An 18,735-nucleotide genomic window follows, 5' to 3' on the forward strand; every position below is an offset into this window, starting at 1 on the left:
GACGAGGCCGCGGCCGGGCGCGCGGCTCGCAGCGGCGGCCCGTGGAGCGGCGGCTCGGGCCGAGCGCGCCGAGGCGCTCCCGCCGCGAGACATGGCTGCGGAGGAGTCCCGCTGCCTGCTGGGTCACCCCGCTGCGGACTCGTACCTGAGGTGAGCGCGGGCGCCGCCACCCGCCGCCGGCGGGCTGAGGGTCGGCGCGGACCGCCCCGATCGGCCGCGGCCCGGGAGAGCTCTGGGCCCTCCGCGGCCCCGGGACAGGCCGGAGCGGGGCCGGCAGCGGGAGTGCGGGTGGCGCGATCCGCGTCTGCTTTTGTGCCGCAGGGTGCGGAACGAGAAGCTGTACCTGTCCGCCTTCGCCGCTGTCCTGGGGCCGCTCAGCTTCGGCTTCGTGCTCGGCTACAGCTCACCTGTTGTTCCCGAGCTGCGGGAAAGCGACGATCCCGAGTTAAAACTGGACAGCACTGAAGCCTCGTGGTTCGGGGTGGGTCTCTGTGTGACGCGGTACCATTATGTATTTCACTCGAAAGCGTGGCTCGGGAAGATGCTACTGATACGAGGAGGTCTGACTCCTCTTAAGAGTGAGGGGAAATGCAGATCTTAATAATGAAATGCATTTTTTTTCTAAACTCACTGTGATTCAAATTTTTCCCCAGTAACAGTTTGAAAGGCCTGTTTGCGAACGGACAGCTTTGTAGACAGACTAAGAAACAGCTACTGCTGCTTTTTTTTTTTCTCCATTGAAAGAGCTTTCTCTGTAATATGAAAATTACTTGCTGTTCAGTTGTGATGAGTAGTGCTTCTTGACTATGTTTTGAATAAAAGTAAACGTTTATTTAGATTTTCAAATCATCCACATACTCTTGCACATTTTTTAGAAGCTGCTATTTACTTTTAAAGATTTTAAAAGAAAGTGCTGACTGTTATTTATTTTTATATTTTATATATATATATATGTATAATAATTTTTTTTTGCTTGTTTTTTTTGAAGTCAGTAGTAACATTAGGAGCTGCTGCCGGAGGATTACTAGGAGGCTATCTTGTGGATAAAGTTGGAAGAAAGCTGAGTCTAATGCTGTGCTCAATACCATATGTTTTTGGGTATATAGTTATTGTATCTGCTCAGAAAGTTTGGATGCTTTATTTTGGACGACTGCTGACAGGCTTAGCCAGTGGAGTTACTTCACTTGTTGTTCCAGTAAGTAAGATGTTTTTCTGGGGATGTGTGCACATGTGGTTGCTTTTTTGTTTGTTTGTGGGGTTTTTTGTTTCTTTTTCCGTAGCAGTATTTTAGGTGGCTTGGGTGAAGTAACTGAATAACTGTAGTCAAGGCAGTTTGTGAATTTAGAAGAAACTGATTTTTATAGAATCCTGTTTTGCTTGGGTTTAATAATGAAGAAAATATAAATAGAACAAATTTTGTTTCTTCTAGTGGCACTTCTGTACTGCGGCACATTCCTGATACAGTGATGTGATCTTTCAGCTTATTAGTCTTTTATTTAATTGCTTCTGTTTATGTTCTGCTATTGTCTAGTAATATTTATTTATTCAAATTCCTGATATATAATGCTAGGGGAAGTAGGTTCCCTCACGCCCCCATTACCAACTTCTTCTAAGTCTTGTATTTCACCAGTCTTCTTGGTTTTGCAAATAAACTATGGCTGCTCACTCATCCTACAGTAATACCAAATAGTGCCTTCTGATTCCATTTAACTGTTATCTTCTGAATGTTAACTTTTCCCATGCATTCAGGAATATACATGGGATATGGAAATGGAGATAATTAATTCTGCTGTCGTTTGTCTTCTCTGGTATTATTTGACCCTTTGGATCTAGCTGAATAGGTAGTAGTGTGAAATAAACCATCTAGAATTCAAGTTTGTTTCTTTTCTGGTGGTTCCAGCATTTCTAGCTTTTGAAGGGAGATGCAAACTAAAAATTAAAGGATAAGAAGTACTTGTAATGAAGTATGGAATAAATGCTTGTTCTTTATCAATTTAGATGGTTATAAAATCTAAAAAAGATTCAGCGTGGTAAGGTCTAAATGATAATCTTGTGCAACTTTCTCTGTTGTTGGAAGCTTGTTTGCTTAGTCTGTTGTGTTATTGTCTTTGGAGGAATTCTGTCTGCTTTACAAACGAATACTTTCTCTTTGTTTCACAGTGCTGAGCTCTAAGTTCCCATATGTAAAGGCCTTAACCCACAGCCAACAGTAAAAGATCTAAGTGACTGCAGTGATGAGGGAGGAGCGTGTCATATGTAACATCGAGTTTTTGTAGCTCTAAATTATTTTTAAAATAAGGATTGCTTATTTTCATTGCAGAAGAAGTAAGAACTGTCACTTTATACAGAATTGTGTGTATATATATGAGGGATTTCTTTTTTATGTATCCAGCTAAACTGCAGCTGTTGACTTGAGGTCAATACATTAAAAAATAGCTGAAAGGTTTAAGTTGATCCCAAATATTGGATGAGGTGTGATGCCGTTCACATAGTCTGTGTTAAGATGACCTGTCAGTTTTGAACTTCATGGAGAATGAAATGATTTGCACTCTTTGCAGTGAATTAAAAATTTCAAACCTTCATGGCAAACAGTTTTATTTGTGTCTTGGGCTACGCATTTGTGCAAAGAATGTTCCAAGCTCTAGACTGCTTTGCTATGATGCGTTTCTTGTTGAATATGGGTAACAAAAGCAGCTCTTACTTTTTTTTACCTTTTGGATAATGATATGGCATCAACATTCTTCTGGCTTAGGTCCTCCCTTTTTTCCAGGATTTTTCATAATGCCAATATACATTTCTGAGATTATACTTTGCTACTCACTCCGTTTTATTGAGGCTTTTTTTTTATGAGGGGAGTTACTAGGGAATACATCTGTGTTTTTTCAGAAATAAATTATTTATCAATCCTTGATCCAAAATTGGACAGAAGTAATTATTAGATGTTTTCTCCCTGTTTTAGGTGTATATATCTGAAGTATCTTATCCTAAAGTCCGTGGTATGCTTGGCTCTTGTGTTCAGTTGATGGTGGTGATTGGCATACTGGGAGCCTATGTTGCAGGTATTTGGGTTAGGGCTCTACGTTGTAAAAAAGAATTAGTACATGTAATGAAAGAACTACACTGAAGAATTACATGTTAATTAATGTGAAGTAAATGTCAATTTGTTTGTACAACTAATTGATGTTCATAGTCCTCTTTCCTTTTTGTTATCCAGGAATAACACTAAGATGGCGCTGGCTGGCAGTGCTGTGTTCTTTTCCACCCTGCATAATGCTATGCTTCATGTCCTTCATGCCTGAAACACCGAGATTTCTGCTGAGTCGGAAGAAACACGCGGAAGCCATAGCTGCTTTGCGCTTTCTGCGAGGACCACATGTGGACCATGAATGGGAATGTAGGCAGATTGAAGCTAGTGTTCAGGAAGAGGTGATGATAATCTGATCTACTCTTAAAAAACTTTTTGTATGGAGATAACATCTGAAATCATATAGTGTAATTAAAAGGGTTTTACCAAAGCTTAGTTAATAGCCTTTTCTACAAATGATGGTCCAAACTTGTTCCCTTATACAAGTGATACTCAAGAAGCAAGTGAGATTTCTTTTGAATCTTTTTCCTCTGCCTTTCAGCTGCAACTGCTATCACCATTGGCTGCCAGCAGTGTACATGAGTAGCAGTCAGGCTTGTGATCTTGTTAGTTTTGTGACATCTATCTAGTTTTTTGCTTTGTTTAGCAATTTTGTAGGATTGTGCAACACCTCTAACACTAATTTCCTATTGTTTGTGTTGTATGAATGCATTTTCTCTTGCATCATTTAGCTTCTTGTGAGTTGTGTGCTTAAATAGGCAGGCGTAATCATTGAAGTTTGGTTTCTGCAAATTGTGGATTCATTCATGTTAACTTTTTCTACAAAGTACTGTCAATTTCTGTCTCTAGAACCTGAGAAAAGGGGAAAAATGCTTTTCTGGAGTTCTCAGATACTTTAAATGTAAACGTTTTTACTGCTAAGGCACTTAGCTTTGCTGAAGGGCGGGTGGTACTGAGTTTGAACAGATTGAAACGTTCTGAGAAGGTTTTTTGTTGTTGGTTTTGTTCTTTGATTAAGAAGATGAAATTTTTCACCAAATCATTGCTTAATCTTTTTAACAGGGACTGAGTTTATCTGAATTTAAGAACCCCTCAATCTACAGGCCACTTCTTATTGGTGTAGCTCTAATGTTCTTCCAGCAAGTAACAGGCATTAATGCAGTTATGTTTTATGCAGAAACTATCTTTGAAGATGCAAACTTCAAGGTAATTGGGATGTGTTTCCAAACTGACAAATGTAACAGTTTCAGCTTTGTCAGTACTACAAGAAATCTAAAACACGTAATAAACTGACTTGGTAATGATCCTGCCTGTCATAAATAAGAGAGTTTGGATTTTAGTGGGCTTTTTTGGCTTGGATTCTAGATACACTCTTGACTGTGTTACTCTGGCATACCTGAATGTTCTGTTTTTTTGGGTGGGAAGTATGTGTTTTGCTGGTCTGAAACGTTGATACTGATAGAAATTCTATTATTGTCATCTTCCTATATAATTTTTTTAATTAGAGTTGCAAATGTCCTGTTTCAGAGACAGTGAAACTCTAGGGAGAAGTTATGGCTTATTTTAGAGTTTATTAAGAGACTAGTGTGTTGTGTTAATTGGTGATATCTTCTGCCCTCCCAAACCCCCATTTTCTCCTCCCACCTTTAATTTATGTGCCATAGTTTGTCTTCTTTCAGATTCAAGAAATACGAATTTGTAATGCTTGATAAGCGATCCTCTTATCAGCCTGAAAGAGCAAATTCTCCGTACCTCATACTTTATTTCAGGACAGCAGAATGGCTTCTGTTGTTGTGGGTTCCATACAAGTATGTTTCACTGCTGTGGCTGCACTTACCATAGATAAAACTGGACGAAAAGTGCTGCTTTTCATATCTGGTAAAACATGCTGAATTTTGTTCATTAAGAAAAATTACTATATATAGTACCAAAAAGTGTCATAACTGTTGGGGGAATTAAGTATTGCAATTTATGCATTTTTAAGTGGTTTGGTGTATATTTATTATTTGGTATAGCTATAGACTTAAACTCACACCCATAAGAGGAAACTATCATGTTATATTTACATTGTTGGTGGAACCCCTTGAAACTACATATGGCTATCTTTCTGCCTTCTTACCTAGCCAGTTTTTATTTTGAAATAGCTGTGTCACTGAGACAGTTCTTACTACTGTGATAATTTTTCTGCTTAATGAGATTCAATGTCACGATACATTCTCAAGTTGTCAGCAAATGGCTATTTCAAAGTAATTTCTCTGTGGTTGCTGCTACTCTCATGGCGCATTGTGGTGTTTGGTTATACTAGACTATAGTTAAAAATTTTAACTTTACAAGTAAATGTGCTAAAGGAAATTAATTCTGTTTATTAAAGTTGTGCTGCGCACTCAGTAGTAATGCCTGCTGTCTAGACAATATTGTTTGGCTATTGTTTAGAATGCTTGTCTAGCATCTTTCTCTCCTGTCGAGGCCAGTGTTTATTTCCAAGAACAGTATCTTTTAAGAAACACTTCTGTGACAGCCAGCATGTCTTATATTTGGCTGACCAACTATTTTCTGTCTCTTAGAAGAATACCCAAGTGGCTATCAGTAACAACTTGGTTATTGCTTACTTTTCAGGGATAATCATGGCTCTCAGTACTACATTGTTTGGGCTTTACTTTAAAATGGTCCTTCCAAATCTAAACAACTCATCAAATCCTGATCTGTGGTTCACTCTAAATTCAGCAAAACCAGGAACAGAAAGCAGCATATCCTGGCTTGCAGTAGTGAGCCTAGGGCTCTTTGTTGCTGGTAAGTGGAAGAGGCTTCCAAGTAGCCATTAGACAAAACTCCAACTTTCTAACGAATGTGACAATTTTGTTCCATTTTGTCACATTATTGATGAATGAAAATGAGTTATGTCTTTCATAGCCTTGGTGATGTAGCCATCAGGTTAGTTAAGCCAATTCCCTGGAAAATTTATACCTCCTTGTGCTAATAGTAAGTAGTAATTGCTCAGGTTAAACTGCTTTACAGTCATTAATGGAAAAAAACAGTCTTTGTTATTGTCTGAGCCACAATGAATTCTGTCATGGAATAAGGCAGCAGCATACCGCTTCGGAGACTTCACGGCAAGACGTTCTGCTTGTTAAGAATGTTCTTGCAGTTAACTTAATGTGAAATGCTCTAGTGTTTATCATGCTGCCCTAAAATAACTTAACTCTTATTTCCTTCTGGTAGAGGTACTGTTTTACTGGAATCATCCCCTAGAGTGAAAACTGCATCCTCTTTACTTGACTAACTGGGGCATCATTCAGTCTTCCCTTTAACATGTACTTAATGCGCATTTATTCTCTTCTGTTTGTAATTGCAGGTTTTGCCCTTGGCTGGGGTCCTGTTCCATGGCTGGTGATATCTGAAATTTTCCCACTTAAAGCTAGAGGCATACTGAGTGGTGCTTGTGTGTTAACAAACTGGGTTATGGCCTTCTTGGTAACCAAAGAATTTAATGATTTTATAGTAAGTACTGTAAGTTACAGTCTCAAGTTTCTTTTCATAGGGAAATTTATTAAAGATGCTCCCGAGTGAGCCTTGAGCCACCGTCTTCTCTGTCAATACAGAACTGTAGTTGTACAGCAGTGAGCTGTAATAATGCGTTTTTTGTGGTTTCCTTTCCCTTAGGGTTTCTTAACGTCCTATGGCACGTTCTGGCTCTTCTCTGCCTTCTGCTGCCTCAATGTAACTTTTACAGCCTTTTATGTTCCTGAAACGAAAGGACAGACCCTGGAACAAATTGAGGCCTACTTCAGAAGATCTTAAGCCTAAGGCTTTTTATATTGTTATGAAGCCTTCATATCATGAATTATGGTGCTGTGGTTGAAACTAACTGCATCACGTGGCAGACATCTTACTTATACTAAACTTGCTATCGAATTATTTTAATGAATTTTGTAAAATCTGAATTCTGTTTTTAAAAAAAAAAATCTGTGGGGAGCTGCGTACCCTTCTGCATACTCCCTGTAGTAAATCTCCCTTGTGCAGGTCTTGGACATACTCTTTTTCTTCAATTCCTGTGTTCTTTTCACCTGGTGCAGCCTGACTACAATGGCCAAGTAAGAATGTTAAATGTATTGGTCAGTTTCTTTTTTCTACAATGTAAATTAAGATCTAATTTTGTAAATAAATAAATTAATTAAATTTCCTTGCTCCACCTTTCCCTTATGGCACATGTTACAGTGAATAAATGAATGATGTAGCCTGGCTAATGTTAATTTCAGACTGCAGTACTTTACCTTTGTGTTGCTGCTGCTATTTCTGGGATGCATATGACCATAGAATATGTCTTGGTCAAAACTGGAGATGAATGCTTGGCTTTCTTGGGTGTTAGTGTTAAGTTGGCATTATTCTTCCTATTGCGGTCAAGTTGGCTAGGAATGCATTTAAATCACAAGAAGGGTTGTAGCTCTTAGGAGAATGCATATAAGAATTCAGGAAACAGCACTGCTTTTTCAAAAGGAATTAAAAAGTCTTGGAAACAGGGAGAATATATTCTTAGCCAGAAAAGGAGAAAAATTATCTTTTGTAGTATTAACTTAAGGGCTAAAGATCAACTGAGGCAAGTGTCTGGAAGTCTAAAAGATGCCTTGAAACAAAAACCAATACTGGATTATAGTTCTTGTCAAAGATGGGTAATGCCTAAGACACAAACACCAATCTCACAGATACGATATAGCACTTAAATGAATGACTTATCTGAAACAAAATTTTTAGAGAACTCAAATGGAAACAGTAATCCAGAGCTGTCTGCAAGACTGTACTACCTCCTGTCTTTAATTTCTTGTCTGATGAACCAAATTTGGAAAAGCCATTAGTTCTACATGTGTGAAAGAAAGACATGAGGTCAAATTTATTATTTATTACATATGAAGGAATAAATCATCTGTTACTCCTTCACAAAGGTGATAAATGGCACTTAAAACAGTTCCAGCTGTGATAGGACTGTTTCTATTTGGATGGCACATCTAAAAACACAAACTATACACACTATCACATGACATTAAAAACAATGGTAATACATCAGTACATAAGACAAGTGGTAGATAAAGAGTTTTTGATCACCAGTGTAGCAAGAATCTTAACAATATGCAATTATTAAATTACAAAGCAGTCTGCTAACATTCAAAGACTTAGTTAAAACTAACATTCCAGGTTGATAATGCTTTTTGCATAAACCTTTAGAGACATAGCATTTTCCATTCAACCAGATAAATACCTAACAGAGCTATAAATAAATATGCAGAAAATAATCTCTTAAATTTTCTCTTCAAATCATGTGCTAATATAATGATTTCCAGTAGCAAATAGGAGTCAATCAGTTGCAGGTCAGCAACAAATTGAAGCGGCTAGGCAGTATACAGGCTGGTGAAGTTGCTGTGCTCAACTATTAGCCTGCATGCAAGTACAGATGATTGCTGCATACTGTCATATGAGCTTTCCTGTACTGTTAATACTAGGTTCTTAAGGTATAATTTATTCCTCCACAAAATCAGGCTAAGCCTATCTTGGAAAATGCTGCTTTAACAGAATTAACAAGCAGTGTGCATATGAACCATTACATCAAATTGTTAATAATGACAATAGTATAGTACTCATGTTCATACACTGAAGGCAAAAAATGACTCTGCAATACAAATACCTTATCACTTGCAGATGGGTTTTCTGCGCACACTTGTAAGATCACATTACTTTAGCTTCGTATATATGCTTGGGACTTCTAATCCCTTAAAACTTGTGGTAGAAATTACAAATATATATACACATATGTATATGGACACACACACATATATGTATGTGTATATATACACATATGTATCTATATTAAAAAAAAATCGAAACCCAAAGGATTATATATCTCAAATGCAGACTAAGCCAACAGCTGTGGGAAAGCTGCTGCATCTGCAAGCACAAGTTATAGAGCCACACCTCTAGGAAAACACGCATTAACTTGAACCTGTGGCTTGGGCAAATATACATAGAACAGCAGAATGTAAATTTCAGGAGCAGCAACCTTGACCATATGTAACTGGTTATGTAATAGTGTTACATTTCATTTTGATGCTATCTGCCTCCTGCCCTTTTAAGATCTGTTTAAATAGTTATTCTTAACTGGCCTAGTACTAGTAAAAAAAAAAAGTATTTTAATTTGAATCTATCAATCAATTGCCAATGCTTGCACATGTATAAAAACAGTCCCATGAAGGCAGACAGTGAATAGCAAGTTTGCTGTTCATTCTGGGTGCCACTTACATCCTGTATGTTCTGCATCGCAAGAACCAAAAAACAACAAAAAAAACCCCACCCACCCCAAAAAAACAAACCAACCAAAAGAAAGAAAGAAAGAAACAAACAAACGCCACTGCAGCCCCAAACCAGGAAAGGATTGTAATCAGAACTGGCCCTACTTGTTCCTTGCAAACCAGGAAACTGAAGGGATCCATACATCCATTCAACCTAGAGTCCAGATCTCTCCCTGCCATGAATAGCACAGCCCTTTCAAATTGCCTGTGGGTCTTTATCTCTCCTTAGAAGGAAGTGGTTTGTTACTTTCAAACATTTATAAAATCTATGCGTACTGCATTGCCACTATAAGAAAGAGCTGGACAAAAAATGATTGTGAGTCTGCAACAGTTCCTAAGGCCCAAACTGTATAGACCTTGGGAAGGGCTCATCAAAGCCTCCGCCTTAAAAACTGCATATTATGTTTGTGAAAGAATTAATTTAGTTCATGTGTCTTGGGGCCTTTGAATCCTAGTCAGCTTCAAAGCTATGGTGATGGTTTAGGAATAGCTGTACATGTTGCATCCCCAGTTTGAACAGACTCAAATGCAACAACATGGCACTGTACAACTGGACACTGATGCTGTTTTGAACAGAGATGCATGGGTATGGGTTCCAGATTAGATGATGTGCAATGGTCCCTTCCAATCTCAACTATTCTATCAGTACGTGTCATCACCCATGCTGGTGAGGAGGCATGAGTACAATCAAAATCGACTGTACCATCTAATGCTTGCACCAAAGTCAATGACATTTCTATGATTTAGTCAGAGTAAGGCACAGTGCTGAAGTGATGACAACAGCATTAGCCAGAAGGGGGTTGAGCCCTGCCTCCTCCAACATATCCAGCATGTTGGGATAAAAAAACGTATCTTGTGGAGCTTTATCTGTTCTACGTGTCCAGAATGGGTCTTCAGTTGAACTTAGCTTGATAGCAAATGTTCAACTTGGTAACAATTCTTCCTTCAGGGACAGAACTTCTTCCATCCAGCTGTAGCAAGATTTTTCAGTATTCCTCTCTATTACAATGACACCCATGTTACATAGATGTAGAGTCAAAGATTATCTTTTCTTATATGAGACCATGAGATGGTCAGCCAACACCAAGAATGCAGGCTAAAGGCAGCTTTAATGTGTGATGTGAAAGTAGGAAGGGTTGTGCTTAGGGTAGACACGGCTACAATTACTGCCCAAGACTACTTTCTAAGTTTTAATGAGTAGATGTATGCACATGCTGGAAAGGTAGAAGAGGAAACATGGCTCTAAGGCTGGAGTTAACCACAATATAGCTGTCCGTCCCAGTAGCCTTCCAACAAGCCTTGTCATCTGACACCAGTCTAAAGTAGGAGAGGTTACACAGATGTATAAAAACCTTGCCGTTTCTAAATGATGCACAAGAGCTTATATATCAATACCACCAGCTGGCTTTTGTTTTGATTTTAATTAGCAGTCTGAATGGTACGGTTCTAAGACAATATTTTGAGAGAAACAATGGCTAGAAGCTAGTTCAGAGAATGTCAACTCATCACACTAAGAGGCATGTAACTCATTGTGGTCTGATGAGACTGTTGAGAGCCCACAGGAACCACATACTTGTACAGTGGATATTTGTCCAGTTGTGCCAGGAATTTCACAGTGTGATATTTTCTCTTTTGATACAAGAAATGTGATCAAGACCTTCACAGAATTTGGTACTTGTGGCATGTATCAAACAAAATTACAACATCATTACTGTGTTCTCTGCCTTCTACCTATATATGGCGCTGCTCTCATACAGTAAGTAGGTAGTAAACTACATATACATGATCCTAAAGCCTCAGCTACCATCTAGGTGTCATATAAACCAAACTAATGTTGCCTGATCCCTCTCAACTTCTTTTGCTAGATCTAACATTATCCCGATATCCCTGTAAGACACGCTGATTAATTACAGAAGCAAAACCTCAAGAAGTGGCAGCCTTGTTAAGGCACTTACTGCATACATTTGGAATGAAAACAGGTAATTTTTTTCCAGGGTTTAGATCCTTCCTATCCTATATGACTAATAGTCTGTTAGGTCTGTTAGTTCCCACTGTGACCTGTGTATCAGCTTGCACCTGACCTATTAGTCAAGCTATAACATAAAATTCAGGTGGGAGGTGTGGGGAGAGGCAGTTGCTGCCTTCTTTCCTCAAACTATACCAACATCCTGTTCCAGATAAGTACCATGAAGCTAGTCTGATCTGGTTTTGTCTAGCTCAAGCAATCAAATTTAACCTGTACTCCCTATAGTCCTTTTGCTGTTTGTTGGTATTTGCTAGATGTCATCAATGCTGTGACTACAGACCTTCACAGGTTTTCATACACACACGCTCTCTTACTTCATGACAAAACTTGATAGCCACTGCTGTGGTTCTGGTTAAAGGAAGTAACTCTTGCGTTATGGCCCCTCTTTCTATAATCATGTCTCAGTTGTGACACAAATGCCACAGCTGTATGCATCTTGACTACTGTCATAGCCAGTGGTCAAGCTCTCTGTCAAGCTTTTCTCATTATTCTTGATCTCCCTAGTGGTCCATCTCTAAGGTTTGCCTTTCAGGATACCTCAATATGTGTTTGGTCAGGTTCTTCAAAACAAGTTTTTAAATCTCCATATATTGCTTCAACTGCTATCAAACTCTGGTTTAGTCATGTTAAATCATACTAGAATAGCACAGGTGAATATCTGCAATATATTTAAAATCTGATATCCTAATAATGCAAAGCAAAGTTTCCAGTTAAAATTGTATTTTAACTAAAATCCCAGCTTTACCACACACTGGTAGTGTCGTCAAAAACACCCATACAACAGAAATTAAATAAACAAGAAATCTTTTTATGGAAAAAGGTAGTGCTTTTGCTTTCTAAAAATATCTTAAGTGTGAGTAGTGCTCCCTAAAGTGGACTGATAAGTCCACAGAAGTGTTTACAACTTCCAGGAGAATAAGCACCACATGATCCTTTCAGATTGATTTTTTTAAACCTTAGCTGCCCAAATAAATAGGACAGGGTAAATTAACACAATCTCTGGAAATAACATTCTTTAAAATAATCACAGGCTCTTGCAAAGACTCTGAGCTGGCAGTTCCCTTTAGAGGCTTATTAAGGTTCACCCCACACATCTATGGGTGCAAAATTACTAAAATAGTGGCCACTGGTTTATAGTGCTTCTTGCTTCTAGATTAATAGCTGTAGAAAACAGTGCTTCTTTCCTTGATCAGCCGCTCCAGCTGAGAGTAAGAAAAGACCCTTTCAGATAAGGCCTTGAATATTTTCTTAGGTGGAGCAATTAGCCATTATATACAATAAACTGGGCAAAAAATACTTTGCAAAAACAGTTTTACATTCAGATAGACTGAAGCAAAAGGCACACATCTCCAGATGGTCATGCTGGGACAGAAAGTGAAATCATGACACATGAATGGTATTACAAAATAAAATTAAGGATACAGAAGTACTTCTACATAGAGAACAAGAAATACTTGCTAATAAAGCTAAAATCTTCATATATAAAAAGCCAGGAAGCATTATGCTTTCATGAAACAAAACAAACAAGAAAAATCAAACAAACAAAACAAACGCCTTTTAAAATATGGTTTAAAATTGATTTTTGGCATAGAGGAAAGGATTAAAGAATTATCAAGCTTTCAACATGAAACACCGTCTTTTAACATAACAAAATATCTAAGATGACTATTTCATCATAGAAAACTAGCTGCTAAGCAATGAAATTTCAGTCTGGATCCAGTTAGAAAAACAGGATTATCTGTAATAATCACTTATTCTGTTGGTGCAAGAGTAGACAACAGCTAATGCTGACACCTGCATTGGAATCTTTGTGTAGTCAGAAAGAAAATCAGGGGTTGGTTCTTCTGCCTGTAATGGGAAAATCTGTAGGTACACTACAATAACAGTTTTCCAGCAGATGGACAAACATAGCTGGGATTTTTTTTATCTGTGGGTTTGTTTTTTTTTTAACTTCCAATTCTTAAGGAATATTTTGAAAGTTTATGTTTTCTATAAAAAGTCTCTCTACTCAAGGATTTCTTAATGCCAAAACAGCTTTCAAGTTTCTCTAAAAAATGTGCATAGACAGGCCAGAGAAAGAAAGCAGCATTCTTCATATCTTACCTGATCTTTATAGAACATCCTTGATTCTTCAGTGAACATACCACAGTCGCATCATTTCAAGGACAGACTGCACTGTTTGGAAAGACCTTGCCTGCAATGCCTTTTTTTTGTTTGTTTTTTGTTTTGTTTTGTTTGATTTTTTTCAAGACTGAAAAACCAAAAGGAGTGATTTATGTTATAAAATTCCTCTTCCCACATGACATAAGACTGTTGTAAAACAACTCATGATAGTAATAACAGCGATTAACTTAGCTAAATGTCATTTAGGTACTTCAAATTATAAGCTTGGAACAAGTAATACCTTTTATTTACTTCAGCTTCAGCCTAAATCTCTCATTGATTACCTACTGTTAGAATGCCACAAAAAGTAACGGCTCATTAACTGAGAAAAGTAAACATACCTATGTCAGAGATACAAGCATCACCAAACCAGGCTGAGCTAGCCAGAACAACATAGGTTCTATAAAGAGTAATAACCAATACTTCCAGCCACATTTTACCACTAGAAGCAGTGTTTGTGACATTCCCATAGAGCTCACAGATTTGTAAGAAAGTGTGAAGTAAGGAAGAAAGGTTTTAAGACTGTCTTCACTTCAAGTCAATGATGTCTTCATCATATAAAGAAATCAGCTGAAATGGATAGCTAGATGGTGAGCTCTCCTCCCTGTTTGATAAAGTATCGGGGTCTGAACTAGTGGAAAGATGACGTCCTTCAGAATAGCTTTCAAAAGAGCTTGATATTATTCTGCAAAGAGGAAGACAAAAAGTTACTAAAAAATACACAGATCAGGGCAAGTAGGATCAATGGCTATTTTTAGATTTAATCAAGTTATCCTAAAGACAGAGACAGACCATTAAAACTGAGTTTCTCTCTGTTTTACTCAGCTGAAAATCATCAAAATGCAATGTTAAGGAAGGCCCCCGCATATATAATTTCCAAACAGTGAAATAAATCACACATGGTTTTACATTGCAGCAGATTTTTTGTTTTGTTAATATCAGTCTACTGTATCTTGGCTGAATTCTGTCACTACTCTACACAAACATAGGTTGTGAAAATAGTGAAAACAAGAGAATGGCAGCAGGGTCAGCTGAGCAGAGCCAAACAGACAAATGTTAATGGTGTTTCTTCGGAAAATTTATTCTGGAAATAGCAACATAAGAGCATATGAAGAAAACGGCAAAGCGAGCCTGCAAAGTGCAGATCTAGTAGTTGAAATCCTAATGACAAGCTCAACTGCAGCAGGTCCCCACAAAATCCCATTTAGTCTTGCTGTGTTCATTAACATGTCTTTAGCAGAAAGTATAATCGTTTCCATACTTCCAGTATTCAGATACTCTAACAAACACATTACCATGAAATTCACATTGGTACACACAGGTCTCAGTCAGCCCTATGCCAACTGAGATAAACTTGAACAGGTTGAAAAACAATCAATTCTGTAAACATTTAAAGTCTAATTTAGGTTCTTTTCTAAAGCCAGTACATTTACCTGTCACTACTAGTTGATCTTACTGCTCCCTGCTTGGGGTCTGACTGTCTTCGAGGAACCTTTTTTTGCTTCTGTGCACTTTCTGTCTTGGGTATAGGATCATCCAAGAGGCCTCAACAAAGGAATAAAAGACTTAATACTCTCAACAGAAAATAAAGCATTCATGAAAACATTAAGGTATCTGTTGCTAGTTTCCATTATTAACTAAATTGTTTCTACCTGGCTTAGAACATGGTCACCTTATATGTGATCAGACACTGGTTAGAGTATTTACAAATGTTTTCTCACAGTTTCATTTGTTTGTTTATACTACTTAGTTATGAACATTGGTTGCATGTCACAAATCTGACTATGATGATCTGAAGATTAGAAATCATATACTTGGCAATAGATATGCACGCTGAAGAATGAAGAGAGTTTACCCAGCAATTCTTTACGTGTTCTGCTTGCAATTTCTTTAATTTCCATACGAGACAAGGACAGCGAGTGAGTAACTGGAAGAGAGGCAATGCCACTAGATGTTGTAGTAGTGATGACCTTGGGAGCCAAAGGTGACTTCAGAGGCCGTTCAATGCTTCGCCCAACCAGATTACTGAGAGGAATTTTGTACAGTTTTTTGCATGGAACTTCACCTGAAAGACAGAAGGAAAAAAAGAATGTTACACTTTCAGAATAGAATCAGTTCTTAATGCTTCCAAATGATAAGTTATACAGAAAAGTTATTCTGGTTGTACTGAGCGCTTTTCAACCCAAATAACAAAGATCTTTTTTTGCCCCAGAGATCTTCCAATACAAATAGGCCAGGAGGAGGAAGAAGTACAACCATATTGTGCAGACTTGCAATTTGACTTAGAGAGAAAAAGAAGATTGACTCTTTGCGATGTGATGAATCAGCAGTGTAACCAGGAAGTAAAATCACATGTCCTGAGGCTATTCTGTATTCCGACTATTACACCATTGACTCTGCCATCTGTGCAATATTCCCCACGTATTCTAATATGTTTCAAGTATATTGGAGCCTGGATCCCGAGTGGTTTAAATTATGGCTCCTCTTCTTAGGTGACAGAATACCACGGATTTTCCTAATTCCTAGAAAAAAACCCACCTTACTATCAAATAGCACTGCCTTTTAAACTGAAATTGTTATTCCTTTCTCCTTTCCCCTTCTGCCAACAGTAGAGCACCAGATTTAGGTGAGGAACATATACATACATCTTGCATTATCTAGTTGATGTTCCCTTGTTTCTCCATTATTGTTCCCTTATAGTCTGACTGTTCACAAAAGAGCTTTAACCATCCAGTGGTAGTTCAGCTTTTCTTAAATGAAAGGAATAGCGTATGTGAAATCTCAAGTTTCCCCACAATTTTACACCTCTTTTTGCATTATTAGTCTTGGCCATATTGTCAAAGATTCATCAAGCTGCTGAAGCCTAATCTCTTCCCTCCTACAGAAATGATTTCTTCAAAATAGTGCTACCACGCATTCAGAAGAGATAATATGGGGCAAAAGCTCTGCCAGGTGCTTCATCTCTGCGGATAAGTAAAAAACCTCTCTTACAGACTCTCAGCTAGGAACTGAAATCTTTTTACCTGATCTTACTGATTTCATCTTACTAAAGATCACTGAGATGTGATAGCTGTTGGAATGATCAGAGATCGTTATTCAAGCTGCCTGGAAACCGTGTTACCTTCTAAAGAAGAAAGAGAACATTCTGGCATTTCATAAGATGTTGGTGTTTGAGGAGAACTCCTTGAACTCATTTCCTTAGAGCTGCTGTCCGATGATCCACTTACTGCAGCAGTAGTTTTAAAATAAATATCTGACTGAAATGACAGATAACTTAGCATTAGTACAGCAAGACTTTCTTAACCATCTTCTGAGTCACTGCTCAAATGTTTGTCTGCTATGTTCTATTGCCACTATTGCTGTATTGCTACTAAGTCAATGAGTCGGTCATGGAAAGGTTATCCCACTGGAAGTGCAGAGAACATCTGTGATGTTGAGGATAGCATTTGCTCCATAAGCAGTCAGATATCTCAGATCTGCATTACTGTGAGCAATAAAGGACAGTGAGATCAATTCTGATTCTCTTTGTACTTGATATAGACTAAGAGCACACAGATGAACAGTTACCACCAACCAAGTAGCACCTTTTTCAGTTTTGGTTTGTTTGTTTTTTGGCTGCAGCAACTTTTTATGTGAATTAGATCCCAGCATATCACAGAAATAGTCAAACATGATTTTCCTGTGTCTTACCCTTGATGCTACAAGTTGAAGTTCAGGAACAACTGCTGTGTGGACTAAGTTCCCATTCACCACTAATCGGATCTCAATGGAATCAGTAGTGAAGGCAAGGATATAAGGGAAAGCACATACTGCAATGAAACAAAAATTATTTGGCAAGGAAAGATGGTTAATGTAAATGTTCCTTGGACACTCCATGAAAACTGTCCTTAAGTATCTGACCTCTTCTGGCATCTCCCTTTCCTATGAAAAGGGCTGCCTAACATACTGATGGACATTAAGCTACATTGAGCCTGAAAAAAACTTCACTCTCCATGCCCGGCAGAACATAGACTGAATGAAAAATGAAAAACAGAAAAAAGAGCAAGGAAAAAAAAGTTCAGCAAAGGAAGACCTTGGCACCAAGGCTCCACTTTTAAAAATTATCATATGCAGAAACTTAGCTTAAGTGGCATCATGAACGTAACATGCGTATTCCTAGTATCCATGCTATAATTCCGCTAACAGGCAAGTGCAAGCCTAAATGGTAATGAAAAAATCCAGCCATCTAGTAAAAAGATTTATTTTCTTACCAACAGCATAAGGAACTTGATTCCAGCTGAAGTGGAAGTCATAAGCTGATGGCTGGATCAGTGGAGAACCTCCATTGAAAGGATATACCTTTCTGTATTGGCAAACATCTGCAAAAAAAAAAAAAAAAAAGCAACCATCACCTTACACTGCAAGTGACAAACACCAACTTCATAGGCAGATTTTGCAGAAGTTTGGGCATTATATACATAATCAAACATTTAAGTAGAAGTCCCTCTATGTCTAAACAGATTAGGGAAATGTGCATCCTCTGTGCACACAGCATTTGAAAGGTCAAAACAGAAGACCTACGTTTTGCTAAGTATTTCACAAAGTAAGTATTACTCAGTTTTGACAGTTATCAGTTCCTTACCTTGTCTGTGGCTAGAGGAATAGTCAAGAAAATTTCAGAAAGCAGTGTCACTAGAACATTGTACCTCTCTGTCAGTAAGAACTGCCCTTCAAGCAGCCATATGCTAGCACACTTCACATTCTTTGAAGACTTATATGCACAGGACACTACAGACACCAAGATTTCATTAATCATATAACTCGTGAACTTACTTCTTAGCTGCTGTAAGTCCACTCATTCTGACATTAACAGTCTTTCTACGAGTCAGATATGAACGCTAGCTTATACGGCTTCTCACTGCAATGCAATTCTAAATTTTTAATTTAATAGATCTAGATAATGGGGAGCTTAACCTTCCATTACCAACAGACTTTTCTTTAAACACATGCACTAGTGCTCATCAAACAACTATCAAAGTTCAGGACTTGAGAAGTCATATCAGCAAACAATAAGAAAGCTGAAAGATGAGATGCAATTGCAATAATCTTTTCTTCTTGACGAGCTCATATGAGTGTACTGGGCACGC

At 38.1% G+C, this 18,735-nt stretch overlaps 2 protein-coding genes across 4 annotated transcripts in view; one reads left to right on the top strand and one right to left on the bottom strand.

Annotated features, from left to right (window-relative positions):
* The first annotated feature begins 91 nt into the window (after positions 1-91).
* SLC2A8 (solute carrier family 2 member 8) lies at positions 92-7,315 on the top strand. Its single transcript, XM_086625355.1, has 10 exons — positions 92-150; positions 322-481; positions 989-1,195; positions 2,960-3,059; positions 3,215-3,426; positions 4,148-4,291; positions 4,855-4,963; positions 5,702-5,875; positions 6,438-6,583; positions 6,746-7,315. The coding sequence occupies exons 1-10, from the start codon at positions 92-94 to the stop codon at positions 6,881-6,883; spliced, it is 1,449 nt and encodes a 482-aa protein (XP_086481481.1). The 3' UTR covers positions 6,884-7,315.
* A 1,199-nt stretch (positions 7,316-8,514) lies between these two features.
* GARNL3 (GTPase activating Rap/RanGAP domain like 3) overlaps positions 8,515-18,735 on the bottom strand; it is a 46,626-nt gene continuing 36,405 nt past the window's right edge. For all 3 annotated transcript variants that reach the window (XM_086624962.1, XM_086624961.1, XM_086624960.1), the window contains 6 exons: positions 17,860-17,967; positions 17,300-17,418; positions 16,731-16,866; positions 15,465-15,674; positions 15,043-15,154; positions 8,515-14,294 (listed from right to left, as the gene is read on the bottom strand). In XM_086624962.1, the coding sequence (XP_086481088.1) occupies positions 14,138-14,294; positions 15,043-15,154; positions 15,465-15,674; positions 16,731-16,866; positions 17,300-17,418; positions 17,860-17,967 (842 nt within the window). In that variant the 3' untranslated portion in view covers positions 8,515-14,137. The remainder of the gene's footprint in view (positions 14,295-15,042; positions 15,155-15,464; positions 15,675-16,730; positions 16,867-17,299; positions 17,419-17,859; positions 17,968-18,735) is intronic.

Source organism: Tauraco erythrolophus, chromosome 22 (genome assembly GCF_009769465.1).
Source record: "Tauraco erythrolophus isolate bTauEry1 chromosome 22, bTauEry1.pri, whole genome shotgun sequence".
NCBI lineage: Eukaryota > Metazoa > Chordata > Aves > Musophagiformes > Musophagidae > Tauraco > Tauraco erythrolophus.